Here is a 27,893-nt window from a genome sequence, read left to right on the forward strand (position 1 = left end):
GGGCCTGTGGAAGTCCCGCCCCGCACGCACGCGTCCGGTCGCTCCGGCAACGCACTCTGGAGGTCGCAGCCCGCGCGTCACTCTGCCGCTCGCACACGGCGCTCTTGGCCTCACTGAGCATTGACAAGGGCCACTTGGGCAGAGTGATGAGTGATGAGGACTCTGAGACCCCTGCCACCGAGTTACAGGGGGGAGAGGAGAACGAGCTGCCTATTATCCAGCTGTGTGGGCTGGTGGAAGAGCTCAGGTACGGCCGGCCGGCTGGCTTCTGGGAGTTCAGAGGTCAATTGTACAACTTCTTGGTCTCACAGCATATCCTGTTCTAGCAGCTGAACAGATGTTACTTCTTTGTCTATAAATAGTGTAGGTTAGAACTGAGGGAATATTACTAATAGCTACCACTTTTTGGATGCTTGTTTTTGAATGCTTGTTACGTGCAGACTATTTGGCACGTATGGCCTTCTATAATGGCACAGTAACCCTAGGAAGCGGGCAAGGAAACGGGTTTAGCCACTTTGCTGACATCAGGCAGCAAGTCGGTGGTGATGCTGGGATTCAGACTCAGGTGCCACTCCACAGCCTACCTGGGAACGTGACATGCTGAAAGAAAAAAGGCACTTTGATTTCTGGGGCTTTCCAATGAGCCTTTTCTTTTAATCTTAAAATTCAGCCCATAGGAATTCGCTCAGTAATATATGAAAATACCTAAAGCTGTTCATACATATGTATAGATAGATAGGTAGATGCACACACACACATAAAACCTGTATGTTGCATATATGAAGAAGTTAAAAAGGTCATAAGCTTGATGTATACAGGATAAACTAGGTTTGTCATCCTTAATTGCTCAAGAACCACCTGTTCACAGGTTTTCCACCATTTATAATAATAAACCTCTTGTGGATACTTCCACCTCTTGAGTGCTGGAAATAAAAGCTGAGAAACAGGGGCGCCTGGGTGGCTCAGTTGGTTAAGCATCTGGCTTCAGCTCGGGTCATGATCTCATGGTTTGTGGGTCTGAACCCCATATTGGGCTCCGTGCTGACAGCTCAGAGCCTGGAGCCTGCTTCCAATTCTGTGTCTCCCTCTCTGTCTCTGCCCCCTGCTTGTGCTCTCTCTCTCTCTCAAAAATAAATAAATATTAAAATAGAAAACTGAGAAGTATAAGCCAAAGGGAACATCTGAAGACTGTGGATGTATAGTAACTTCACACCTGTAGTAATTCAGAAGGAACTTTACAAATGGGTTAGAAGATACTTGAAGGTGAATTTGTAGCTTCATCTCAGCAACAGTTTCACCATAATCCCTGTTCTCAATTTTGTGGCTCATTAGGCAGATTAAAATTTTTTCATATTTATTTATTTATTTTTTGAGAGTGAGAGAGAGAGAGGAAGAGAGAGAATCTCAAGCAGCCTGTGCACTGTCAGCACAGAGCCCAATGTGGGCCTCGATTGCATGAACTGTGTGATCTGACCTGAGGCAAAATCAAGAGTCAGATGCTTAACCGACTGAACCACCCAGGCACCCCACATTAAGCAGATTAAAAAAAAAAAAACAAAACCCAAATACTTAAATAGCACTTATCAGGTACCAGGCACTGTTCTAAAGGTTTTGCATTCCTTATTGCAACCTTAAATAATGAGTGCTGTTATTATTCCCATTTTACAGATGGGGAAATTGAGGCACCAAGAAGTTAAGTATCTCTCAAAAGGTCCTGTGTAGCTAGTAAGTTAAATGCTAGTGATTTAGGGTTTAAACTCTCATCAGTAGAACTTACTCACATACCCTCTGTCTTGCAGTTATGGAAACTCTGCTCTCAAAACTGAGACAGAGATGTTTGAGAAATATTATAATAAACTGGAGCCCAGGGATCAGCGACATCCACGGTTATCAGAAATTAAAATCACAGGAGCAGAATTTGCACAGGTACGCAGAATTTGCACAGGAGACCTGAGAATTATTTTCTTCTGTTTGTCCCTTTGGATGCAAGTGGTATCTGTGTATCTGCCTTTGGCGTGCCCTCTTTGGCCAAGTTGCGTATGATTTTCTCCCTGTTCTACTTTTGGTCCTTCCTTCCCAGGGTTTCTCTTTCAAGTGAGTGTGAAGAGAATCAGGTTCAATTAATAGTGGACTGACTCTCCCAGAGTAACTTTGTTTGAAATAATTCTCTTAACTTGGGGGGCTCAAATGTTTACGAGCCCCATCTAGCCACCTATAGGAGGGAAGTGCGTCTGCGTGGGCATGAGAGAGTTCCTCTCTTGTCTAAAAGGTCCAGTCAGGTGGCCTGGTTTGGCCAGAGCAGCTGATTTTACGAGAGAGGCTGGGAATCTAGATTATTTTGGTGGAATCTCCTGCTTTTCAAACGTGGGTAATTAACTTTGAAAATTTAAAACTGTATGTAGATCTTTTGAAAGGGCCAAACAATCTCACCTTTGGGGCCACACGTTCCCTGGGCCGTCTGCCGGTTACCTTTGGCTTCAGTGTGTAGGAAATCAAAATATTTTTGTCTGTTTGGTTCTTTTGCTGAATACTGCGCCCCCACATGTAATTTCTCCTCCGTGTTCAGTTTAGGAAGCATTGAACTCTGGGGCTTCCCCTGACACTGACTTGAATGCTAGTCTATAGCAGGTTCACAGTCTTTCCACCCTCAAGACACTTTCCCTTATTCATATTTCAGTTCATTATCACACAGAGGCCTTTGAATTATTTAGCAGAGGGCCTTGGGTTGGCTTGGGAAACAAACATCACCTCAGGCCTAATATCCCGAATCCTTTCACATTGAGATTGTTCTCCCTGGCTGTCATTTGGAGTAATTTCTAGCCAATTTGAGTGGTCATTTTGATGCCCAGCTTGAGCATCAGTTCCTACTTGACAATGGCTCTGTTTTTCCTGTATTACAGTTACGAGGCAGGTACAGATCCAAATCCCGCGTAGGTGTGGACCGTGCGATAGGCCTCAGTTACGACCAAAAATGCGAGCTTGTACTAAAGGAGCTGGATGACATGAAGGATGAAATAAGGCACATGAGAGCAAATGCTGAACGAGATCTGCAGCACCATGAGGTATACCTTTTCCTCTGTAGCCCATCCTACCTGGGCTCCCCAGTTCCACTTCATCGAGTAGTACCCATAGTATGTTCATATAACTTTTGTTATTTTCAAAGAAACACAAGTAGGAGAACACAATTTTAAGGCCTACTTTCAAGGAATTTATCGCTTGCCTGACGAGACAACAAATTTTAAACTTAAAAAATATTTTTTTAATGTTTATTTATTTTTGAGAGAGAGAGAGACAGAGTGCCAATGGGGGAGGGGCAGAGAGAGAGGTGGACACAGATTCTGAAGCAGGCTCTAGGCTCTGAGCTGTCTGCACAGAGCCCGATGTGGGGCTTGAACTCACGAACTATGAGATCATGACCTGAGCCGAAGTCAGACAGTCAACTGACCGAGCCACCCAGGCGCCCCAAAATGGAAAATTTTAAAAATGCACACATGTAGAGAGACTAGCATAATGTACTCAACAGCCACATGCAACAGTCATCAACATATGGTCACCCTTGTTTCCTCCATATCCCTACCAACTCCCCTCTCATGACAGGCGACTGGGCCTATTGTGCCTATTGTGGCCTATTGTGGCCTATTGGGCCTATTGTGAAGTGATAATACCTATTGCTTCATTTACTTATGGATATTTAAGTATGTATCTCTAAGATATGGATCCTTTTAAAAAATAACCATAATAACCATAAATACCATTAAAATATATAGTAATTCCTTAATAATATAAGGATTTTGAGGTTTAAGTCAATGGATTGGATGAAAAATCCTTTCAGTCACCTTCTGTGTGTAGCATACATGACCATGGTCCATGTCTTCTTGGAGACCAAAATGGCAGTTTGCCTCCAGAGAAGAAACATCACTGTTAGTTCAGTTGCCCATGGGATGTAGTTGTTGGCTTGCATTAGAGAGCAATATTGTATGAAGAAGAGATATTTCTGCTCTATTTCTAAATTTTTCTATTTTTCTATTCTTAGAAATTTTTAAACATTTATTTTTACTTATTTATTTTAAAACAGTTTAAAAAGCTTATTTATTTATTTTGAGAGAGAGAGGGAGAGAGAGGGCACAAGTGGGAAAGGGTCAGAGAGAGAGAGGGAGAGAGAGAATCCCAAACAGCCTCCACACCATCAGTGCAGAGCCCTATGCAGGACTTGAACTCATGAACTCAAGAGTCAGATGAAATCAAGAGTCAGATGCTTAACCGACTGAGCCACCCAGCTGCCCCTATTTTTATTTTTTTGAGAGAAAGCATACATGTGTGCATGTGGGCAGAGGAAGAGGAAGAGAGAGAATCCCAAGCAGGCTCCATGCCCAGCACAGAGAGCCTGATACGGGGCTTGATCTTACAACCATGAGATCATGAGTTGAACCTAAATCAAGAGTCAGACACTTAACTGATGAGCCACCCAGGTGCCCCAAATTTTTCTTTCCTTTTCCTTTTTCTTTTCTTTTCTTTTTTTTTTTTTAGAGAGAGAGGGTACAAGTAAGTGAAGGGCAGAGAGAGAGGGAGACAGAATCCCACAAGGAGAGAGAGAGAAGCAGGGCTCACCTGAAGCAGGGCTCGTGCTCACCCAAAGCAGTGCTCGAGGTCACCCAAGGCAGGGCTCGAACTCACAAATTGTGAGATCATGACCTGAGTGGAAGTCAGATGCTTAACTGACTGAGCCAACCAGGTGCCCCACATTTTTCTGTTTCTAAATGTGGGCACACAAAGACTCACATTCATTGCCTCCAGAGGGACAGATCAGTAGACTCATGCCTTTATTGATGGAATCATCTGTACCACATAGACCTATCCTTTCCTCGCTCTCTCCCTTCCTCTTGCCCTCCCCCCACTCTCCTCTCTCTTTCCAAACATGCATTGTTGAATTTTAACATGCTAATGTGGGCTTGAGTGGCCAAAGAAGACTTTTTCAAGGAGATGGGACTATACCCAGGGCTTGGCATGGCCTTGAAGAATGATGAGGAATAGAGAGCAGGAATAGGAAAAGAAGGGTACCCTAGGTAAGGTGAATGACATGAGCTAGGACTTGGAGGTGGGAATTAACATGGCAAGTTCAAAACATCGAGGGGACTAGTGTGATTACAGAAGAGGCTGCTTTGGGGGATGTATGAGGAAATCGGGCCTGAGTAGGGCGGTGAGACCTTGGAATCCAGGCAGGGGGCTTTATCTTTGATGTCTTAGAAAGCATGACCCCAGTAAGGATGGCTGAGCAAGAGAGTGACATGTTGAAAGTGGCATTGAAGGTGGATTGAGTTCTGGCATGTGAAGATGACGGGGAGGGAAGGGGATGGCCAGTGAAGGAAGATGCTTTTGCTTCTTGGTGCCCAAGGTCAAAACCTGAACTAAGATGATTTGCTCTGCAGCTACAGATACCCTTTTATTCTTTCAAATAATGTGTTTTTATGTGTTTGTGTTTTCTTATTTAAAGATAATGTCTGTATTGTAGCAAAATTTGAATGTATAGGTAAGCTAAAAGAACATTTGTAACCATCCACAGTGTTACCACCTGGAGGTAATTAGTGTTGACTCTTGTGTTTTTCTCCTAGAGTTTAGATTATTTTCTAGGCATATATGAATTTCTTTATAAAAAGTGTCATATTATTTTATAAACTGTATTTTGCACTTACTGTCTTTCCATGTCAATACATATATTCATTTATAATGTCTTTTTTCAAATTTTCAAATTACCGTTACAGAAGTGTATGGTAAGGGTGTTTGTCTCCCGGGGCACCTGGGTGGCTCATTTTGTTGAGCGGCCGACCTCAGCTCAGGTCATGATCTCACACTGCATGAGTTCGAGCCCCACGTCAAGCTCTGTGCTGACAGCTCAGAGCCTGGAGCCTGCTTCAGATTCTGTGTCTCCCTCTCTCTCTCTGTCCCTTGCTCATGCTCTGTCTCTCTCGGTCTCAAAAATAAATAAAAACATTAAAAAAAAAAAGAGCATTTGTCTCCCTAGTAATCCATCTCTCCAGATGTGACTATGGCTAATGTTTTGGTGTATATCATTCCAGATGTTTTTTATATCCTATCCTATCACATTATATTAATGTTATAATTTTTAATGAATAAATAATATTTCAGATATGGAAATATATATGTACAGAGATACCAGAGGCACTGTTTTTGTTTGTCCACTCCCTTTTTGTGGACACCCCCTTTTTTATGGCTTTTTTTTTAATGTTTGTTTATTTTTAAGAGAGAGAGACACTGGGGTGTCTGTGCTTAACCAACTGAGGCACCCAGGTGCCCCAAAGGCCTGCTTTTTAATAATAACATTGATACTGTCAAATTTGTATCTTACAGATATCTTCCTAAGTTTAAGAAGAAACGTGTTAGGATGCAAAGAGGTCTGGGAACCTAGGTTTCCTTAGAGGGAGATATCCTTGAGGATTTTTGGGAACTGTTCTTTCTTTGTTCTGACTCCTCCAGGCAATCATTGAGGAAGCTGAAATGAGATGGGTTGAAGTCTGCAGAGCAGTGCATGAGTTTAAAAAAGATGTTCTAAAAACTATATCCAAGAAGAAAGGGAGTATTTTGGCCACTCAGAAAGTGATGAAGTACATTGAGGACATGAACCGCCGGAGGGTGAGTTGACAGGAGGCTGGGGCTTAGCAAGGGAGAATAGATTCATCAGATGATGACATTAGAATGATCCATGGGAAGCAGCCCCACTCCATTTGTTCCACCATAAGACCATAAATGCTGTCCACATATGTAGATTTATTGCATCACTACCACTGTGTGTCTTAAAATGCAAGTTTATCAAGGCTAAAATCAATCAGGCAGGATGAATATTAATAATATCTCAGACTGTTTTTTTCTTTTTTATTGTTACTATTTGTTTCAAGATCTGATATGTTTTGTAGAGATAGGTGGTGAGAACCTATCTAGTCAGGTGACTGCATAAATCTCAAGCTCTTCAAGTTCCATTATTTATAAGGAGACATAAAATTATGTTCCTTCACTTTCAAAGCTCTTGTAGCATGTCAAGCTTAGGATCCTGGACATATGTAGGGTTATTATCCTTAATGTGTTATAAGTGATAAAAATTATATAAACTACCAAGAGAATAAGAGACCAAAGAATCATAAAATCATTTTGGTCAGGAATGGCCCCTGTACCCAAACGATATACCCAAATTATCTTGAATTTAAAAGCAATAGAAAATTTGCATGGCACAGACACAGTTACCTCTGCTTCTTGGTCATGAGTGAAGTGCTACAGCCATGCCAGTGGGGGTAAGAAGACCTAAAAATAAGTGACTGAATGTTAGGTTCGGTGTTTGGTTTGCAGCCCCAAACCTACCAACTTTTCAAACCAACAGGGCAGAAGAAGAGACATGGATTAAAGTTTATTTGTATTTTTTAGGATAATATGAAGGATAAATTATGTTTGAAAAATGTTTCTCTCAAAGTGCAGAGGAAAAAGATGCTTTCACAATTGAGGCAGGTATGTGGCTCTTCCTTCCTTCCTCCCTTCCTCTCTCTCTCTCTCCCCCGCTTCCTTCTCTCTTCCTTCCTTCTTTCCTTCCTTCCCACCTTCCTTCCTTGTTGCTGTGATGTATCACTGTAATGTGTTCCCAAAGATGATCATGTCCTAGTCCCTGGAATCTGTGAATCTGTTACCTCACGTGGCAAAAAGATTTTGCAGATGTGATTAAGACAAGGATCTTGAGATTTTCTTAAAATAATCTCCCCTTGACTCAGAGGGAGATTATCTTGGGTTATCTGAGTAGGTCCAGTATAATCACAAAGGTCCTTGTAAGAGGAAGACAGGAGAGAGAGATGTGTTAACGGAAGCAGAGATCAGAGTGATGAACTTTTAAGGTAGAGGAAGTGGTCATGAACAAAAGAGTGCAGGCAGCCTCTAAAAGCTGGAGCAGGCAAGGAAACAGATTTTCCTCAAGGGCCTCAAGAAGGAGTGCGGCTCTGCCAGCACCTTGATTTCAGCCCAAACAACCATTTTGGATTTCTGTCCTCTTGAGCTAGAATATAATGGATTTTTGTTTTAAGCCACTATGTTTGTGGTGATTTGTTACAGCGGTAATAGTGGACTCATACAGTTACTGTGCTGGCAGATCCATAGACATAGTTGCCTTGAGCTTGAAAGACCCTCATGACATACTTGTTGACCCTTTTGGGGAACGTGGCTGGGTGGCACAGGTACAGTGTGCTTTGGGTGTCTTTGCGACAGACTCTACAGGCTCCTGATTAAAGGCAGTAAGGCAGACCCGCATGGGGCCTCTAGAATGTGATTCCATGGCTCCATCCTCTCCTAGCTCAATATATTTTTAACTAACTTGAATATGGGCACTGATGGCATGTGCATTAGAGGTGACCACTGACAATGACACGAAGTTGTACAGGAGAATTAACATGTCTGGAACTCTTGCCTGATTGACTTGGGATCCCAAAAGACAACAAGCTGGGACATCTTTAACAGCACAAAGTGACTGAAGACAAATTTAAGATCCTCCATTTTGATCCCCTAAGATAACTGCACTGACACCACATGGCTTAGCCCTTGAGTCCCTGATAAAGTCAGCCCAGCTGGAGGTGACGCTGTGGCCTGGGGGGCACCCAGAGAACCACAGGGCTCCACGGAGAAAGCGGTGGGCTTGCTCCTCTCGTTCTGAGCAGCCCGGACCTGGAGCAGTGCGTCTCGGGGAGAGCTGCACACTTGGAAGAACTGGTCATCTAGAGCCCATCCAGGAGAGGGAGCCGGAGAGCAAGGGGAACAGAGGAGGACCCAAGAAGAACCGGGAGGGCCAGCTGCTGTCTCCAAGTGTGCAGGCAACTGTGGGAAGGAGAGAACACACTGTTCTGGAGGTCCCCAGTGGGGAGTGAGGGCTGGAGTGGCGGTATCATTGAAGGATATTTGAGATGAGTGTAAGAAAAAATCTGGCCCTGGCTGCGGTGCCGAAAATAGAGAGGAGCTGCCTCCAGAAACGATTCTGGTACTCCAGGCTTTGTGCAGGCCCAGGCATCCTGGAAGACGGATTGACGTGTGAGAGAGGGAGGGCATGGATGGCTTTTAGCCTAAAAGCCACTGCCACACAGGACTGACCCTGAGGTGGTCCTGCCCTTGGGAGCTTACAGATTAGCAGGGAGTGGGGATGGTAGGAAAAGGCTTCATGTGTAACTGGTATCCAGAGGTAACAGCAGTAGGGACCGAGGAGCCACAGGGGGAATTTTCCTGGTGTGGAAGATGGTTTGGGAGTATTTGAGCTGAAGGATGGGTCATTACTGGGGCTTCAGGAAATTGTTCTTGTTGTTTTGAGGGAAAGGGAAGAAGCCTTCTAGGAGGTAGTAGAGCGTGAGTAGAGTGTGGGGGTGAGGAACAGTTCCCGAATTTGGCTCTCACCTGCCACAAACATAAGATGGCCTAGACCTGGTGAGGCAGGTAAGGTGGGCCAGGTCAGGGAGGGAACCCTCCCTGATACAACCACAGTACAAAAATGTCACATGAACACAGGAAGGGAATTTATGGGCTGCTGGTCCTGGGTTTTCCAGGTTAAAAACAACTTTTATATGGTCTCCTTCCTACTTTTCCTTCATAGCACTGTTTAGGTACTACCTCTTGTGGGAAGCCCTTACTGACCCAGGCTTCCATTCTTCTCTGGCCTGGCTGAGGGCCTTCTGTGTGCCCACTGCCCCTCCCACTATACCACACAGTAACCTGTTTGTGAACCCTGGTTGAATGTGTGTTCCTTGAGGACAGGGAGTATTGTATTTATTCAAATCTCTACCCTAGTGCCTTGTTCCAGTCCTGGCACCAAGCAGATCCCCAGCCTGTGTTTGTTGAATGACTAAATGATGACCAATTTTCAGAATTTCATCCATAATTACAAGATGTGAGTCATATTTAGAACTCACAACCTCATGTCGTTTTTTTCTTCTTTCTGAGCTGTAGAAGGAAGAGGTGGGCGAGGCCCTCCATGACGTTGATTTTCAGCAGCTGAAGATCGAGAATGCTCAGTTTTTAGAGACCATTGAAGCAAAGAATCAAGAACTGATCCAGCTAAAGCTGGCATCTGGAAACACCCTGCAGAGACTCAATGCATACAAAGTAAGGTCCTCCCTGATGCACAGGTCCCTGAGGCCTCCCACACCCACCTTGCCAGCCACAGTGAGGTTCCCAGACACCACTGCAGTTTTACAAAAGGCTTGGATGTCCTCCATTTACTGTTGCTCCCTGATTTCTCTTGACAAGCCGTTTCTCCTAAAAAACTCGAATATTCCCACAACCCTAGCTGTGCATTGGAACCACTCAGACAGCTTTTGGTTTTTTTTAAAAATGTACAAACACCCTAGTCCAATCCTGGCCAATTGAGTTAAGGGGTGAGGGTGAGGGCCATGCGTTTTGGTTTTTGTTTTTAATGCCCCAGATGATTTATATGTACAGTGAGTTTTGAGAACTAACCGCTTTTAGGGCCCTGTTTAACTTAAGCCTGTAATAAGCACTTCCCTACTTAAAACCCTCCAGAAGAAAACTCTCTTAGCTAAAAATCACAAAACTAATAAATAATTCCTCATCCCCACAGAACGCTTTTGGGAGAGAAAGAGGTACTATTAATAATTAAGCAGGGATGTAGCCATCTCTGTCCAGTCACTGTCCAGCCATCCCTGTCCAGGTGACTGTCCAGTCACCCTGCTAACAATTGTCTCATGCAGCAGTCAGCTAACTGGGCCAGTGTATCCTGCCCACTGGCCTGTGAGCAAAGAATCGTTTTTACAGAAGAACATCTATAACTGATGTTATAGACAACACCATCTTTGAAACCCAATTAAGTAAAATTAGTTTCTCCTCCAGAAATTCCATTCTACTCATTAGTAGACCTCTATTCCAAAATGTACTTATTATATTTTAAATTTCATCAATAAAACATTTGTAGAAATTTGTTTTTTCTTTTGTTAATATAAGTAATTACATAATCTCCTCAATTTTGCCTCTTGGCCTGCAAAGGTTAAATATTTGCTATCTGGGGCACCTGGGTGCCTCCATCAGTTGAGTGTTTGACCTGATTTTGGCTCAGGTCATGATCCCAGGGTTGTGGGATCAAGCCCCATGTCAAGTTTCTCACTGAGCATGGAGCCTGCTTAAGATTCTCTCTCTCCCCTTCTGCCCCTCTCCCCCACTCACGCTCTCTCTAAAATAAAATAAAATTTAAATTAAAAAAATTAAAATAAATAAATAAATATTTGCTATCCAGCTTTTACAGAGCAAGGCTGCTGACCCCTAGCCTAGTGCCCTGGTGACCCTGGTGGCTACAGGCTTCAGGTAACTCACAGGTGGTCTTCATTTGGCCCACACAGTGTCATTTTAAAATGTAAATTTGGAGATGTTTAGATCAGACTGTTAAGTTTGTCCAACATTTTCCTTTTACAAATGAAAACCTTGAGGCCCAAAGAGAAAATGATTGCCAGGTTCAAGCAACAAGTTTGTGACAGGGCTGGGACTCCTAGTCCGGTACGTGTCCCACCTAACCCAACTGCTTCTCCCTGGCATAAAGCATGTAGACAGCATTGTGCTGGCATTTTGAAACTCATGTGTCATCCATCTGCAATAGATCATCCATTTTGATCTTATCTCATCAGTAGTTAGCTTATCTGATCACTGTTATTTCAAGATGAAGCCAATCCCCATGACTCCCAGGCCCTCACTGGCTAGAAAGCTGGGTAGTACGTGGTTGCATCACATTGGATCTTGATCTTATCCCGTGGAATCAACTTAAGTAGCACAGAGCCTGTCTGGTCTTGTGTAGAAAAGCTAGGGGTTTGGAGTGGAGCTACTGGTCTATAAAATGAAACTTCCAGGTCCAGGGCCTGAGCTCTTTAGGACAAGTGTCAATGCAGAGGACAGATTGTTGGCCGTACCCATGCAGCAGCACCACAGGCCACAGTGAGTGGGATGGGAACTATTCTGGTCAGAACCCTAGAGGCCATCATTCCTGCAGGCCTGTTTCAAATAATAGTAAGCAGATGGTGGAGCTTGGGAGGAGGTGCTACAGGAATCCTACAGTGGACTCAGTGACAGGTTGAGGGAGGAGCCGGCTCATTTTTTCCATGTCTCAGTTGTTAGGTCTCCTAGGGGAAATGGAGGCAGAACAACTGTTGAGTTTTGGAGTCCTACCTCACCTGAGTTTGAAGGGGTATTCCACTAGGGACCATGGGTATGGTGCCTCACCTCTCAGAGACAGATTTTTGCGACTCACCACCAGGATAGAGCTCTGGCTGGTCTGCGCCATGTTCCTAGCACCGAGGACAGTGCCTGGCCAAAGCAAGTGCTTAGCCAGCATTGTCAAAGGAGCTGCTAGCAATTCAGGTGTGTGTTTAGAGGATGGTGGGTTGGGGGGATGGTGGTGGCAGGAGAGACCACTTTCATATAAATATCAAACACCCAAGTGTAAGACCTTGTGAAAACACGAAAATAGCTATTACCAGGTGTTCACTTCAGCAGCTCATATGCAGAATAACTGTTACCAAACATACCAAGGACCTGTGGCATGCCGGGCACCAGGCTAAGTGCTGAGGGTATAGATGTGAAGGAAACAGACACGGCCTCTTCTGTGAGTTTGGTCCATGAGCCTCAGCCAAAGGGGCACCTTTTTCTCTGACTTTATGCCGTCAAGCTCTCCATGGTAGAATCTAGTAGAATATAAGCGTATGATGACAGCTGTGATGTGTCATTCCTAATTGACTATAAACTAGTGATCTCCATGTAAACTAGTGCCTTGTGGTCAGTAGAATTCCAAGATGTCCCCCAAGACTCCCCACCCACTGGTGTATGCACCCTGTACAACCCCCAAGGCTGTGGGTGTGATAGATTCTATTATTAGGTTCTGTTTTGTTATATGATTACATAATATAATATGGCATAGTTGACCTTAAGATAGGGAGATTATTGGGTGGACCTGACCTAATCATATGAGCCCTTTGAAAGCAGAGAGTTTTGTCTGTAAGAGGAAGTCAGAGATTTGAAGCACTGGAGGGAATTCTCTAAGCAAGAAGTTCTCCATGGCTGGCTTAAATATAGAGGGACCTTGTGGCCGCCAGGATAAAAACAGAGACCTTAGTCTTACAACTTCAAGGAGATGCATTCTGCAAACGGTCTGTGAGCTTGAAAGAGGACCCCAGATGAGAGCCAGCCCTGGCCAACGTCTTGATTTCAGCCCCACGGGACCCTACCTGGGCAGAGAATCGAGCCACACTGTGCCTGGACTCTGTCCTATAGAAACTGAGGTGATAAAAGGGTGTTGTTTTATGCCACAAAATTTGTGATGATTTGTTACACAGCAAGAGAGAGCAGATGTACCTTTTTAGAAGTAGCCACCTTGAGTGACCGGTGTCCCGCTCAGCATCACAAATTGCTGTCCTCACACCTTGAGGGCCCTGCCCCACCGGAGCCAGGGACTGCCTTACAGGTGCCCTTGCGGTCCTTCCTTTCCTGCCCTGTCTCTCTGCACTGCGGGGTTAGTGCCTTCCCTCTGCTCTCCTCTCCCCTGTGACCTGCTGGTTTGCACTGAAGTCCTACGCTGCCCCCCCACTGCCCCACAGCCCACCCCCTCAGTCTGGTCTCTGACCCATGGCACTTTCCTAGGCAGAGAACTACATGCAGGAGGTGGAGCAGGAAATGAGCCTTAGAGAAGGGAGGTCTGGCGAGAAGAGGAACAAGGAGGGTGGTGGCCCCCAGTGCCCTGAGTCCCCCAGGCACATGGCTCTAGGCTTTATTGCCAGGTCTAAGATTTGATACTTTGGGCATAATGCCCCAGCACCCTCCTCTCCCAGGCTTTTCCTTAGCTCGGCATGTTCTTCCCTCCCCTCTTACCTAGACACGCTTGATATAACCCTTCAGCTCACTTTCCAGCATCCTATCCCCCAGGGAAACTCGACCGCTGTCCTCCCCTTCTTAGGGCTCAGCACAGTTGCAGTTTTACTTTGTTTCTTACACCTCCATGTAGCCCCCAAGCCGGCCTCTGGGCGGCATGGCCTAGGTTGTTCTGCTGGCCAGTGCCTGGTGCTGGGTAAGCGGAGTCTCAGAACTTGTTGAGCGATCCCCTCAGAGTCACTGGATTCTGTCCCTTGGCCCACTCTTCAGCCCAGCAGAGTGTGTCCCAACTACTCCAGGCTGACTCCTGCTGGGAGACAAAGGTGCAACGGAGGCAAATCTGAGAAGCAGGGGCCTGGGGGGAGCTGGTGAAAGGTAGCCGCAGGTGATGATGGGAAGCTGCAGGGCAGCTCGTGCAGGAGTTGATGATGCCAGCAGGCCCAGCTCGGACAGGCATTGGAGATGGGTGGAGCCCATGGAGCCCATGGGTTCAGACCCTGGTTAACCTCTTGTCTCTACGACCTTGGGCAAATTTGTTTCACCCTCTTAGGAGTCAGTTCTTTCACCTATAAAGTGGGATAATGGCACCTACCTTGGGGGGAGTATCTCTCTCTCTTCATCTAGTAATGGCAGCTGTTTGTGTGAGTGTCTCCATGTGTCAGGCACCATGCTCAGCACTCTGCCATGTTTATCTCCCTTAAGCCTCTCCCCACAGCCCTGTGAGGCGACCATGTTTAGAGAGGTTCCAGGACTTGCCCAAGGTTTCTTTTAGTAAATGGTGGGGCAGGGTTTGGATCCTGGTGTGTCTGGCCACTCTGCAGGTCTTCACCTCCCCCTCCTATCTGGGTGCCAGCATTCTAAAGATATGGGCGGCTGTGAGAAGGGCAGGCCCAAGTTCCTGGACAGTCTCGTATTGTCCTGCTTAATACATGTCCTGTAGTCCTGAGCGATCATCTTTGCTAAAGACTTGCGGTGTTGTTATATTTCAGAGCAAGCTACAGCGATCAACGGAAATGTCCATCCATCTGGACAAGGAGATCTTGCTGAGAAATGAGTTACTTGAGAAAATTGAAAGCGAAACCCTGCAAGCAGAGGAGGTAGGAGAGGGCAAAATGTGCTGTTTCTGGTGTTTGTCTCCTTCTGTCTACAAGGGCATGAGCCAGTGCACACCAAGACCCAAGCCACCTTGGTTTTTGTCTAGAAAAGCCTAGACCGTAAGTCAAAAGAGCTCAGGGCCATCGAAAAGAAGAAATGGCACCAGGAACTCACAGCCCAGTAGTGTTGGCATTTTATTGCTAGGTTAGGGTCTAGAGTCAAAAATCATGTAGAAAGCATGAATCAGTCTAGAAATCATGTAGAGTCCAGATAACACTCGAGAATTCCTTAAGTGACCCATAAAGTATCATATTCAAAGTGTTTTGTATACAACCTCACAAAAAGTGTAGAATGCGTGTAAAAATCGGTATGAGAAAAAGTACACATGCCAAAATATAGTGTTCTGTGTAAAGGAGAGAAAGTTCTTTAAACATGTAGTTTTTACTCGGTATAGAGGATGCTGGGATGATGGTCACAGTGTGAAAAGATGTGAGCCCCTTACATCTACATTGTGAGTTAACACTCTCACTATTTTGCTGAGCGCATACAGTTGAATTTTGGCAAGTTAAATACACGCAGGATGTGACTCAGAGGACTTTTTTGGAAAGATGGGGGAAAGAGCATCAGCTTTGGTGTTGCCAGTTTCTAGCTTTGAACATGCCTTTTAATTAGACAGGCCTCAGTTTCCACATCTGTGAAATAGATGTCACAACCCTTGTGGTGATCCATTAGAACCAGGATAGCAATGCTTTGTCAGCCTCATAACTTATACGGTTATTAGTGACCTTGTCTTGAATGGGATAAGTGTCCCCAGCAGTATGTGTGGCCCCAAACCTGTCTATGATAGCTGAAAAGCCACAGGATGACTACAGCCGACTCAGTTTTGTCATGGCATCCACGTTGTTTCCTTGATGGAGAACCAACACCTGCAAAAAAACCCATCTCGGTACAGAGTGGCCGGTAACAAAGTTCAAGGAGTAGTCTGTGTGCTCTCTCCATGCAGAATTTCTGTGGTATTTATTTGTTTGGGTGGACATTTATTAGATTATAAGTAAAACATAGCATCGGTTTTTACAAGCCTGGCTTTCACTGCTTAGTATATTTTAGTTTTCTTGTTACCTTTTTTTTTTAACAGCTGTATTGGGTTTTAATTCATGTACTATATAATTCACTCATTTAAAGCACACATTTTAATGGTTTGTAGTATATTCGCAGAATGGTGTAACCATCAGCATAATATTTGAGAACATTTTTGTCACCCTAGAAAGAAACTCTGTACCCATTAGAAATCCTTGTCCATTCCCCACTTCACCTCACTCCTGCCCTCCAGCCCTAGATGAACACTAGTCTACTTTCTGTCTCTGTGAATTTGCCTGTTCTGGGCACTCTATTTGTGTGTGTATGTATGTATGCATGTATGTATGTATGTATGTATTTGTTTATATTTTTGAGAGAAAGAGACAGAGAGAGTGTGAGCAGGGGAGGGGCAGAGAGAGAGGGAGACACAGAATCCGAAGCAGGCTCCAGGCTCTGAGCTGTCAGCACAGGGCTTGACTCTGGGCTTGAACCCATGAACCACGAGATCACGACCTGAGCCAAAGTCGGATGCTCAACCGACCGAGCCACCCAGGTGCCCTTGGACACTCCACTGAAAAGAGATCATATAGTATGTGGTCTTTCATGACTGGCTTATTCAACAATATTTTCAAAATTCATGTTGTAGTATGTGTCAGTACTTTGTTTCTTTTCATGGCTAAATAATATTTCCTTGTATGGATGTAGACCACGTTTTATCCATTCAGCAGTTGAAGGGTTGTTTCCCATGGGTTGTTTTTGGCTATTACGAATAATGCTGCTATGAACTTTTGCGTACAAGTATTGTGTAAATGTATGTTTCCTCTTCTCTCGGACATAGAGGTAAAAGTAGAATTGTGAGTTAAATATGGTGACATTTTTACATTTAGAGAAACTGCAAAACTGTTTTGAAAGGGGCTGCACTTGGGGCTCCTGGGTGGCTCAGTCAGTTAAGCGTCTGACTTCGGCTCAGGTCATGATCTCACCGTCCGTGGGTTTGAGCCCTGCGTCGGGCTCTGTGCTGACAGCTCAGAGCCTGGAGCCTGCTTCGGATTCTGTGTCTCCCTCTCTCTCTGACCCTCCCCCCGTTCATGCTCTGTCTTGCTCTGTCTCAAAAATAAACGTTAAAAAAAAAAAAAAGAAAGGGGTTGTACCATTTTACCAACATTTCACCAACACATGAGGGTTCTAATTTCTGTACATCTTCACCAATACTTGTTACTTTCCAGGGTTTTTTGTTTGTTTTCTAATAGCTGTCCTAAGTGGATGTGAAGTGATACCTCATTGTGGTTTTGATTTGAATTTCCCTAATGACTATTAACATGGAGTTTCCCTTCTTTTGCTTATTGGCCATGTGTCTTTTTTGAGAAATATCTATTCAAGCCCTTAGCCCCTGAATAAGTTTTTAATTGAGTTATCTGTCTTTTTATAATTGAATTATAGGAATTCTTTATGTATTCTGGATTCAAATAACTTGTCAGATATATGACTTGCAAATATTTTCTCCTGTTCTGTAGGTTTCCTTTTTACTCTCTTGATGGTACTGTTTACAGTTTTTAATTTTGGTGAGCTCTAATTTATCTATTTTTTTCTTTTGCATTTGAGCTCAGTGTCATATCTAAGAAACCATTACTTGGGTTGCCTGGGTGGCTTAGTCGATTAAGTGTCTGACTCTTGATTTTGGCTCAGGTCATGATCTCAGGATCGTGAGATCGAGCCCTGCTGGACCTCTTAAGATTCCCTCTCCTTCTGCCTCTCCCCATGTGCATGCACGCTTTTTCTCTCTGAAAAATAAAATAAAATAAAATAAAATAAAATAAAATAAAATAAAATAAAATAAAACCATTACTTACTATCATGAAGCTTCAGGCCTATGTCTTCTGTTGTGAGTTTTATAGGTCTTACATTTGGGTTTATAATACATTTTGAGTTAATCTTGTAAATGTGAGGAAGGGGTCTAAAAGCTGCCAGAAGAAAGGAGATGAAGTATGTTCCTGGAGTTTGTTGTATTAGCCTTCCTGTTTACCATAGTGTGCTTCTCTCCATCTCTTCCTGTGGATTCAAGTTACCATCTTGTGCTATTTCCTTACTCAAATATAGCTTTGTTCACCCTGCCTTTGTGCTGTCTTTATCAAATATGGTACATTTTTATGTTACCAGCCCACAATAGAACTATATACATACTGCTTTATGAATTGCTTTTTAAATCCATTAAGAGAGGAGAATATGTCATTATACTGTCGTTTATAATTACTTACACAATTACCATTACTTGTGCTATGTGTTTTCTTCACATGGATTTAAGTTACTTTCTGGTGTCATTTGTTTTCAGCCCGAAGAACTTCCTCTAGTATATCTTGTAAGGGGGGGTCTGCTAGCAACAAATTCTCTTTGGTGTGTGTTTATCTGGGAATGTCTATTTTTCATCTTAAGAAAATAAAATTTACTTTAGGACTGTTTTAGAAAACTGTGAAGAGTGCAGAGTTCCCAAGTATCTCATACCCATTTTCCCCTATTATTAACATCTTACAGTAGAATATTTATTAAAAATGATAAACCATTATCAATGCCTTATGATTAATACTTATAATTAATATTATTCATATATCCTTTTTATCTGATGTCCTTTTCTGTTCCAGGATCCCATCCAGGATAACACATTACATTCAGTGTCACGTCTCCTTAGGTTTTTCTTGGCTTTGACAGTTTCTCAGGCTTTGCTTATTGTTGATGACCTTGAAAGTTTGTGAAGTGGTCAAGTATTTTGTTGACTGTTCCTCTGTTAGGATTTGTCTGCTGTCTTTCCTATGATTAGACTGAGGTTAAATGGTTTTTGGGAGGAAGATCAGAGAGGTGAAGTGCCATTTTCATCACATCCTATCAAAGGAGCATACTGTCAACATGACTTATCACTACTGATGTCAACTTTGATCATCTGGCTGCTGTAATATTCTGTGGGATTATCCACTATACAGTTACTCTTTCCTCTAATATTCAGACCATATTCTTTGGAAGGATGTTACAATGTGTAGCCCACACTGAAGAAGTGGGGAGTTATAAACTATTTGGATCATCTGTCTGGGAGATTAGTCTATTCTCCTCCATTTATTTTTTTAATCATTTATGTATATCAGTATCAATTCATGGATGTTAATTTTAGCATATGTGCTGTCAAAGGGACCATGGATATTAATTTTATATGTTGGGTTATAATCTAATATTATTTGTTTTATTACTCACATTGTTTCACCTTGGCCATTGGGAGCTCTTTCAGTTGGCCTATGTACCTTTGACATATCCCTGTGTGTGCATGTGTGCGTGTGTGTGTGTGTGTGGGTGGGTGGGTGTCTTAGCACTTTTTCTTTTCTGGCACTAGAAAATGCTTGAGACTCATCTCATATATTTTCTGCTTCAGCAGAATGGCTATAATTAGCCATTTCTCCAAGGAGTCCAGGTTCCTCTTACTTGAGAATAGCATTAGAAACCAAGATCTGAGTGTGCTCATTGCTTGCTTTCATTTTTAGAGATAGTTTTGCAGGATAGGAGATTCTTGTTTGACAGTTTTTTTTCATTCAGCCCTTAGAATATGTTATCCTGCTGCCTTCTGGCTTCCAGTATTTCTGATGAGAAGTCAGCTATTGCTGTTATTTGGTTTCCTTTGTATGTGATTACTTGTGTTTCCTTGCTGCTTTCACTATTTTCTCTTTGCCTTGTCATTCAACATTTTGGGTATGATGTGTCTGGGTATGGATTTCTTTCCAATTTGTTACTCAGAGTTTGTTGAGCTTATTCGATATGTAGCTTAATATTTTTCATAAAAATATTTTTCATCAAATTTTGGAAGTTTTCCATTATTGGAAAATGGAAATGATGGAAAACCATTGTTTCCTTGAATATTTTTTCCTTTCTCTTCCTCCCCTCCTTCTAAAATTTCCATTACATGTATGCTGGTACATTTAATGGTGTCTCACATTTCTCTGTGATTTAATTTTTCTTCTTTTTCCTTTTTCTTTTGTTTCAAATTTTAAATGTTTATTTATTTATTTTAAGAGAGAGAGATAGAGAGCAGGGAAGGGGAAGAGAGAGAGGGAGACAGAATCATAAGCAGGCTCCACACTGTCAGCATGGAGCCTGATGGGGTCTCAAACCCATTAACTGTGAGATCATAACCCGAGCCAAAATCAAGAGTCAGATTTTACTTAACCGACTGAGCCACCCATGTGCCCCTCCTCTGTGCTTTTCCTATTTCATGATCTCTAATCTCTAATTGTTTGTTCTGCTGGCTTAAATCTGTGATCTCCTCCAGTGAATATTTCATTTCAGTTACTATGTTGAAAATATTCCAAATTTTTCATTTGTTTTTTGAAAAAATAATTTCTACCTCTCTATAAATATTCTCTATTTGATGAAACATTAGCATCATATATTCCCTTAATTCTTTAAAAACGATTGCCTTGGGGTGCCTGGATGGCTCTGTCAGTTGAGGTCTGACTCTTGATTTCAGCTCAAGATCCCAGGGTCATGGGATAGAGCTCTGCCTAAGATTCTCTCTCTCCCTCCACTCCTCTTCCCCACTTGCACACTCTCTCTCTAAATTAAGAAAAATGGTTGCCTTGGTTCTTTGAACATATTGATAATAACTGTTTTGAAGACTTTGTCTGCTAAGTCCACCATCTGGACTCCCTCAAAGGTGGTTTATGTTGCCTGCTTTTTTCCCTTTGTGAGTCGCACTTCCCTGTTTCTTTGCCTATCTTGTAATTTTTTTAAAAAAAGCTTAGGTCGGGGCGCCTGGGTGGCGCAGTCGGTTAAGCGTCCGACTTCAGCCAGGTCACGATCTTGCGGTCCGTGAGTTCGAGCCCCGCATCAGGCTCTGGGCTGATGGCTCGGAGCCTGGAGCCTGTTTCCGATTCTGTGTCTCCCTCTCTCTCTGCCCCTCCCCCGTTCATGCTCTGTCTCTCTCTGTCCCAAAAATAAATAAAAAACGTTGAAAAAAAAAATTAAAAAAAAAAAAAAAAAAAAAAAAAAAGCTTAGGTATTTATTTTTAGAGAAATGGTGGGGAGGGGCAGAGTGAGGGTGAGAGAGAATCCTAATTAAGCTCCACTCTTTGAGCACAGAGCCATATGCAGGGCTCGATCCCACAGACTGTGAGATCATGCATGACCTGAGCTGAAATCAAGAGTCTGACACTTAACCGACTGAGCCACCCAGGCATCCCCATCTTGTAGTTTTTGATGAAAACTGGACATTTTAGATAATATTATAGCAATGCTGGATACTAATTCCACCCACCTTTTGCTCATTTAGTGATTTGGCTTGACTATTAGAAATAGATGTTATAGTCTATTTCTCTTGCTATTGATAGCCTCTGGTGTTGCTCCTTAAAGGAGGAAGCCTTGATTGTGGATAAGTGTCCCTGACAACCAGGAATGACTGGTGTTTCAGCCGAGTTCTCTTTGACTCTTTCCTTCATCTTCCAGCTAAGCATCTGGCTGGTCTGCTTCTATTGGTATCATACCCAGCTGTTAGCCTCCATTAATTACTAGCTGATTGCTCTGTTGCTTTCACCAACCCTCTGGGACATTAATTGCTGCACATTCTGATCAAGTCAAAGTCAGTCCCCTTTGCAGGGACCTCTTTGGCAGTTTGAGGTTTGCTCCAATCCCATGAAGTTTCTTAATGGTCTCCTTACCTGGTTCTGTTAAACATCCAGCTGGTCTATTGTTTGTTGGTACTATTATCATAGAACTTCCAGCTGCCTCCTAATTGCTCACCCCAAAGATCTCCATTGTTTTCCAGAAAGTACTTAGGCATGAACTCCCCACACTTTGTTCCAAATTCAGTCAGTCCCTCCAGGCAGCACTCTGGAGCTCTCTATTTTACAGTCTCTCCCCATGAGCAAAACTTCTGTATTGCTGCTAAGACCTAGGGGTGGGAACAGTGGCCTGCCTGTCTTGTGGTGACACCCCTGCTCTACAAGTGAAGTGCTAGGTAAGGACTGCAGTTCCCAGTCTTCTCAGCACCTTCCTTGAGGCAGTAGAACTTGTTTTTAATGCCTTGGTTCTTGCTCCTTCATTACACGTTATCTTAGGTATTCTTTAATCATTGTCCTCACAAGAATGTCTAGGTACCTGTTTAGATGTCCCCACAGATATATGCTAGACATAGCACATATTCACTGAATGCTCTTGACAAGTTTTATGGCATTCTGACAAGTTAATTAAAAAATGCTTTTATTGATTTGCTTCAGAGTGAATGAAAACAGTGCTTCTCAAACTGGAAGGTGCAAACCAACCACCTGGGGATCTTGTTAAAATGCAGATTCTGATTGGGTAGGCCTAAGGGTCTTCATTTTTACCCACTTCCCAGGTGATGTACTTTGTGAAGCAAGGAATTAAAAGACAATGCTAGGCTAGGAAGATTCAACATTATAAAAATGTTAGCTCTGTTTGAATTGATCTGTGAAATCATGGTATTCAATTAAAATAACAAGGAGATTTTTTAATTTTAATTTTTATTATTTTTAAAATTTTTTAACATTTATTTATTATTGAGAGACAGAGAGAGACAGAGCATGAGCATGGGAGGGGCAGAGAGAGGAGGAGGAGACACAGAGCCTGTGTCAGCACAGAGCCTGATGTGGGGCTCGAACTCACAAACCATGAGATCATGACCTGAGCCTAAGTTGGATGCTTAACTGACTCAGCCACTCAGGTGCCCCAAGGAGATTTTTTTTTTTTTCTTGTTGAAACAATTTTTACTTTATTTATTTATTTATTTATTTATTTATTTATTTAATATATGAAATTTACTGTCAAATTGGTTTCCATACAACACCCAGTGCTCATCCCAAAAGGTGCCCTCCTCAATACCCATCACCCACCCTCCCCTCCCTCCCACCCCCCATCAACCCTCAGTTTGTTCTCAGTTTTTAACAGTCTCTTATGCTTTGGCTCTCTCCCGCTCTAACCTCTTTTTTTTTTTTTTTCCTTCCCCTCCCCCATGGGTTTCTGTTAAGTTTCTCAGGATCCACATAAGAGTGAAACCATATGGTATCTGTCTTTCTCTGTATGGCTTATTTCACTTAGCATCACACTCTCCAGTTCCATCCACGTTGCTACAAAAGGCCATATTTCATTTTTTCTCATTGCCACGTAGTATTCCATTGTGTATATAAACCACAATTTCTTTATCCATTCATCAGTTGATGGACATTTAGGCTCTTTCCATCATTCGGCTATTGTTGAGAGTGCTGCTATAAACATTGGGGTACAAGTGCCCCTATGCATCAGTACTCCTGTATCCCTTGGATAAATTCCTAGCAGTGCTATTGCTGGGTCATAGGGTAGGTCTATTTTTAATTTTCTGAGGAACCTCCACACTGCTTTCCAGAGCGGCTGCACCAATTTGCATTCCCACCAACAGTGCAAGAGGGTTCCCGTTTCTCCACATCCTCTCCAGCATCTATAGTCCCAAGGAGATTTTTTTTTTAAAGGACTTAAATATATTGGCTCCAAAATTTTGGAAGATTAAATAAGAATATCCCCCAAATTCTTAAGTAAATGAGTGGACTAGCCCTACCATATACTGAAACATGATATGAAATTACAGTATTAAAAACAAGCTCATGAATAAACTAGAAGTTCAAAGAAAAAATATGTCTATGATGAGCCCCATTACAGATCACATATATGTCATATATATTATCAAGTATCTGATAAAGTTTTTATATGATGCATCTAGTTTATGATAAAGATATCTTCACAGTGAGGCACAACCAGATTACTCAATAAATGATTTGGGATGGTGAGGTAGCCATTTAGGAAAAAACAAAAGTTGTGAAATTAATCCAGATGTATCAGAGATTTAAGTATAAATGATAAAAACATTAAAAGTCCTAAACTTAACAGTGGGAAAGTTTTTTATTATACTCTTGGAATTGGGAGGATTTTTGAGGTATAAGACCCAGAAACATAAAATCAATAAAGTCAGTTACATAAAAATGAAGTTTTTCCAGTGTAACAAAAACCATCATATGCAAAGCCAAAAAATAAATATCTAGAAAAATGTGTTGACTTATATCACAGGGAGTTAATTTTCTTAAAACTTAAATATCTTTTACAAATTAAGAAAACTCTAACAAAAACATTTTAAAAAATGGACAAAAGATTTAAACAGTTTACAGAAAAGCAAAAAATCTTATATGAAAGATGTTCTACCTCACTCATAAGGAATGCAAAATAAAGCCATAATGAGATACCATTTCCCCTCTCCTAGATTAACAAAGATAAAAAATTCGGTAAGACTGTGTTGAGAGAACGGAGAAAACACAGGCAGTCTCAAACACTGCTGCAGAGGCAAAATTGGCTTGATTGTTCTAGAAGGCAATTTAGCACTCTTTACCAAACATACACATATGTTCATAGCAGGGCTTCTCCACCTGGACACCACTGATATTTTAGATCAGATAATTCCTTCTGGAGGCTGTCCTATGCCCTGGAAGGTGTTTAGTAGCATATCTGGCCTCTACCTACTAGGTGCCAGTAGCACTTCCTGAGTTGTGACAACCAGGAATACATCCAGACATTGCCAAATGTCTCCTGGGGGCAAAATTGCCACCTCGGAACAGACAATTTCACTTTCAGTAGTTCATCCTACTTATGTACTTGTGTATTTAGAGTATGACCATACCGGGAAGATTAGTAATCACAGGATTGTTTATGGTAACAGCAAGAGATTGAGGAACTAAGTGACTTGTTTGAGAGGGCTTCTATACAATGGAAAATGATGCAGCTGTTAAAAAGAATGAGTCAGTTTTTTCTGTGCTGATACAGAAAGGTCTTCAATATTTACTAAGTGAAATAAAGTTGGAGGAGTAAAAGTGAATAGCACTGGCTATTCTTTGTGCAAAAAAGGGAGATATATATGTTTATATGAATGTAGATCTCTAGAAGAATGCACAAAACCTAAAAATAGTGCATACTTCTGGGAAAGGAACTGTGTGGCCAGGGAGAGGGTAGGACGGGAGATGGTCACTCTGTATTTTTATACCATTTGAATTGTTTTACCTATTCAAAACAGTTGTTAAAACAATAAAAGAACATTGCTGATTCAAAGAATCCACTCAATTAAAAGAAAAACACCAGGGGCACCTGGGTGGCTCAGTCAGTTGAGCTTCCGACTTCGGCTCAGGTCATGATCTCACGGTCTGTGAGTTCGAGCCCCACGTCGGGCTCTGTGCTGACAGCTCAGAGCCTGGAGCCTGCTTCAGATTCTGTGTCTCCCTCTCTCTCTGACCCTCCCCCGTTCATGCTCTGTCCCTCTCTGTCTCAAAAATAAACATTAAAAAAAAAAAACACTAGTTAATTTTACTGTATGATAATTTCAAAAATAAAATTTAAGGGGTACCTGGGTGACTCGGTTGGTTAGGTGTCCGACTTCTCATGGTCATGGTCTCACAGTTCGTGAATTCGAGCCCCGTGTTGGGCTCTGTGCTGACAGCTCAGAACCTGGAGCCTGCTTCGGATTCTGTGTCTCCCTCTCTCTCTGCCCCTCTCCCGTTCACACTCTGTCTCTCTCTCAAAAATAAACAAACATTAAAAAAAATAAAAATAAAATTTAAAAAGACAGAGATTCCTCAAAAAATTGAGTAACTATTGATCCAGCAGTTCTTCTTCTGGGTATATAACCAGTATAATTGGAAGCATGAACTTGAACAGATGCTTGGCCACCCATGTTCATAGCAGCATTGTCCATGATAGCCCACGGATGGAAGCCACCCAAAAGTTCATGGACAGATGAATGGAGAAGCAAAATGTAGTGTATACATACAATGGAACATAATTCAGCCTTAAATGGGTGGGAAATTCTGCATCTACTACAACATGGATTAACACTGAAGATATTGTACTAAGTGAAAGAAGCCAGTCACAAAAGGACAAATGTTGTGTGATTGCCCATATATAGGTACCTGAGTAATCAAATTCATAGAGACAGAAAGTAGACTGGCAGTTGCCGGGGCTTGGGGGAAGTAGTCATGGGTAGTCATCATTTCATGAGTACAGAGGTTTAATTTTGCAAGATGAAGAAAGTTCTGGAGACAGATGGTGGTGAAGCTCATACAACAGTGTGAATATACTGAATGCCACAGAACTGCACACTTAAAAATGGTTAAAATGGGTAACTTTATGTTATGTATATTTTACAGAAAGGAGAGTTGAGACTGATTAAATCAAAGTGTACTTAAATACATAGTTTTCCCCCCAAAACCCCACCAAACCTAAAAATGAAAACATATTCCTTAATGGAAGGAAGAAAGGCAGGGAAAAAACACTGTTTTAGACTGCACTTAGTGTTTCTGAACTAGATGAAAAACATCACCAGTTGTAAAAAATAGTAAGAATAACCAGAATCAGAATCTCGCAATTTTCCCCACTCCTTTGAAAATTTCAACATTATTTTGAGAACTACATTGAAACTGGGGAGAGATGCCAGGGTCAGTAAGCCAGAACTGCCAGGGATCCCTGGTTTAATTGGTCCTTCCCAACCCAGGACCGGGCCAAGGCTGAGGCCGTGAACAAGAGACTCCGCAGACAGCTGGCTGAGTTCCAAGTGCCGCAGGTGATGGTGTACGTGCGGGAGAAAATCCTAACTGGGGACCTGGAGAAGACTATCAAGATGTGGGAAAGGAAAGTGGAGATTGCAGAGGTAAGTCTCCGAGAACCCCAAGACACGCAGCCTTTCATGTCCTTCACGTTTTTGTGGAGGGTTTCATTTTTCAAGCTAAGAGTACAGGTGTTTGGACAGGTAATGTCTGTGAGAGATCTCAGCAGTCGCTTAAGTCTCTAAGGGAAATGAAGGATGCCCTTTCCTTTTGGTAAGTTCCCTTTTCAGTGTTAGGGACAGAAAGAGACTCTGTAGTAATATTGTTTTTAGTTGCTTGTTTTCTTAATGAATTCTGGAAGCTTCTGAATCCCTTCCCTCACCATTGGTGATGTAGTGATTGCTACTTTATACATGGAGAAGCCAGTTTTTTTTTAAAAATGAGATAATGGATTTTTAATATCACTCAGAACCCGATTCCACGCATTTACATAGTTGCCCTGGGTCTTTGTTTTGAGAACCCCGCAGCCTTTTCCTGAGATAGGTGTGCTCAGAGCACCCTTGCTCCTGGTAAGCGCCAGGGAGAAATGGGAAACAAAATGCAAAACAAAGTGCGGAAAAAGAAAGCCCCAGGTCTGCCACAGGCCCACTTGCAGACTGAGAACACTTGAGACATCAGTAGAGTAGCTTAAAAACCCGGTCAGGTCACTTGGGAAGCCTGGCGTTTTCACATCCAGACCCAGGCTCCGGTTCCCACAGTACTTTGTCCTGCCTTTCCCGTGGTCACTTGGTGGCAGAGGGTGAATTAGGATCCAAACTTGGGCCTTTCAGATTTGGAGCCGAGAAGTAGCAGAGAAGCACGGCAGGAACCTGCAGCTTCTCACTTCACTAAACAGAAACCAGCTCTTTAGAAGATTCTTCCAGACTGGCTGACTCTTCCACAGAGTCACCTACCTCACCACAGGGCTGGATGCGGGTTGTGTTCTGAAAAATCACAATTGCTTTTTCCCAAGTGACCTTCTCCCCTCACCCTCTTTTTCCTCTTTGCAGATGACCTTAAAAGGCTACCGCAAGGCTTGGAATAAAATGAAAACCACGAATGAGCATTTGCAGGCAATTTGTCCCCCTGGGAAGTAGCCAGAGGGAGGCCACAGCTGCAGACCAGAGTGATCCATTAAAGTAATCAGCTCCTTTCCAGTCAAGGGGTCCTCTCACTGTTCCCTGTGCTGCTTGG

At 42.7% G+C, this 27,893-nt stretch overlaps 1 protein-coding gene across 1 annotated transcript; it reads left to right on the top strand.

Moving 5' to 3' along the window:
* The first annotated feature begins 47 nt into the window (after nucleotides 1-47).
* On the top strand, nucleotides 48-27,856 carry CCDC113 (coiled-coil domain containing 113). Its single transcript, XM_042918817.1, has 9 exons — nucleotides 48-247; nucleotides 1,800-1,926; nucleotides 2,901-3,062; nucleotides 6,493-6,648; nucleotides 7,432-7,512; nucleotides 9,976-10,131; nucleotides 14,880-14,987; nucleotides 26,609-26,764; nucleotides 27,710-27,856. The coding sequence occupies exons 1-9, from the start codon at nucleotides 147-149 to the stop codon at nucleotides 27,794-27,796; spliced, it is 1,134 nt and encodes a 377-aa protein (XP_042774751.1). The 5' UTR covers nucleotides 48-146; the 3' UTR covers nucleotides 27,797-27,856.
* Nucleotides 27,857-27,893: the final 37 nt, after the last annotated feature.

Source organism: Panthera leo, chromosome E2, assembly GCF_018350215.1.
Source record: "Panthera leo isolate Ple1 chromosome E2, P.leo_Ple1_pat1.1, whole genome shotgun sequence".
In the NCBI taxonomy this organism is placed as follows: Eukaryota; Metazoa; Chordata; class Mammalia; order Carnivora; family Felidae; genus Panthera; species Panthera leo.

Bases quoted from the DNA above. Each gene is read 5' to 3' on its own strand.
- CCDC113 (XM_042918817.1), top strand. From the start codon at position 147: ATGAGTGATGAGGACTCTGAGACCCCTGCCACCGAGTTACAGGGGGGA. The intron at 6,649-7,431 runs GTGAGTTGACAG...TGTATTTTTTAG, and splicing joins AGGACATGAACCGCCGGAGG to GATAATATGAAGGATAAATT. The intron at 7,513-9,975 runs GTATGTGGCTCT...TCTGAGCTGTAG, and splicing joins TGCTTTCACAATTGAGGCAG to AAGGAAGAGGTGGGCGAGGC.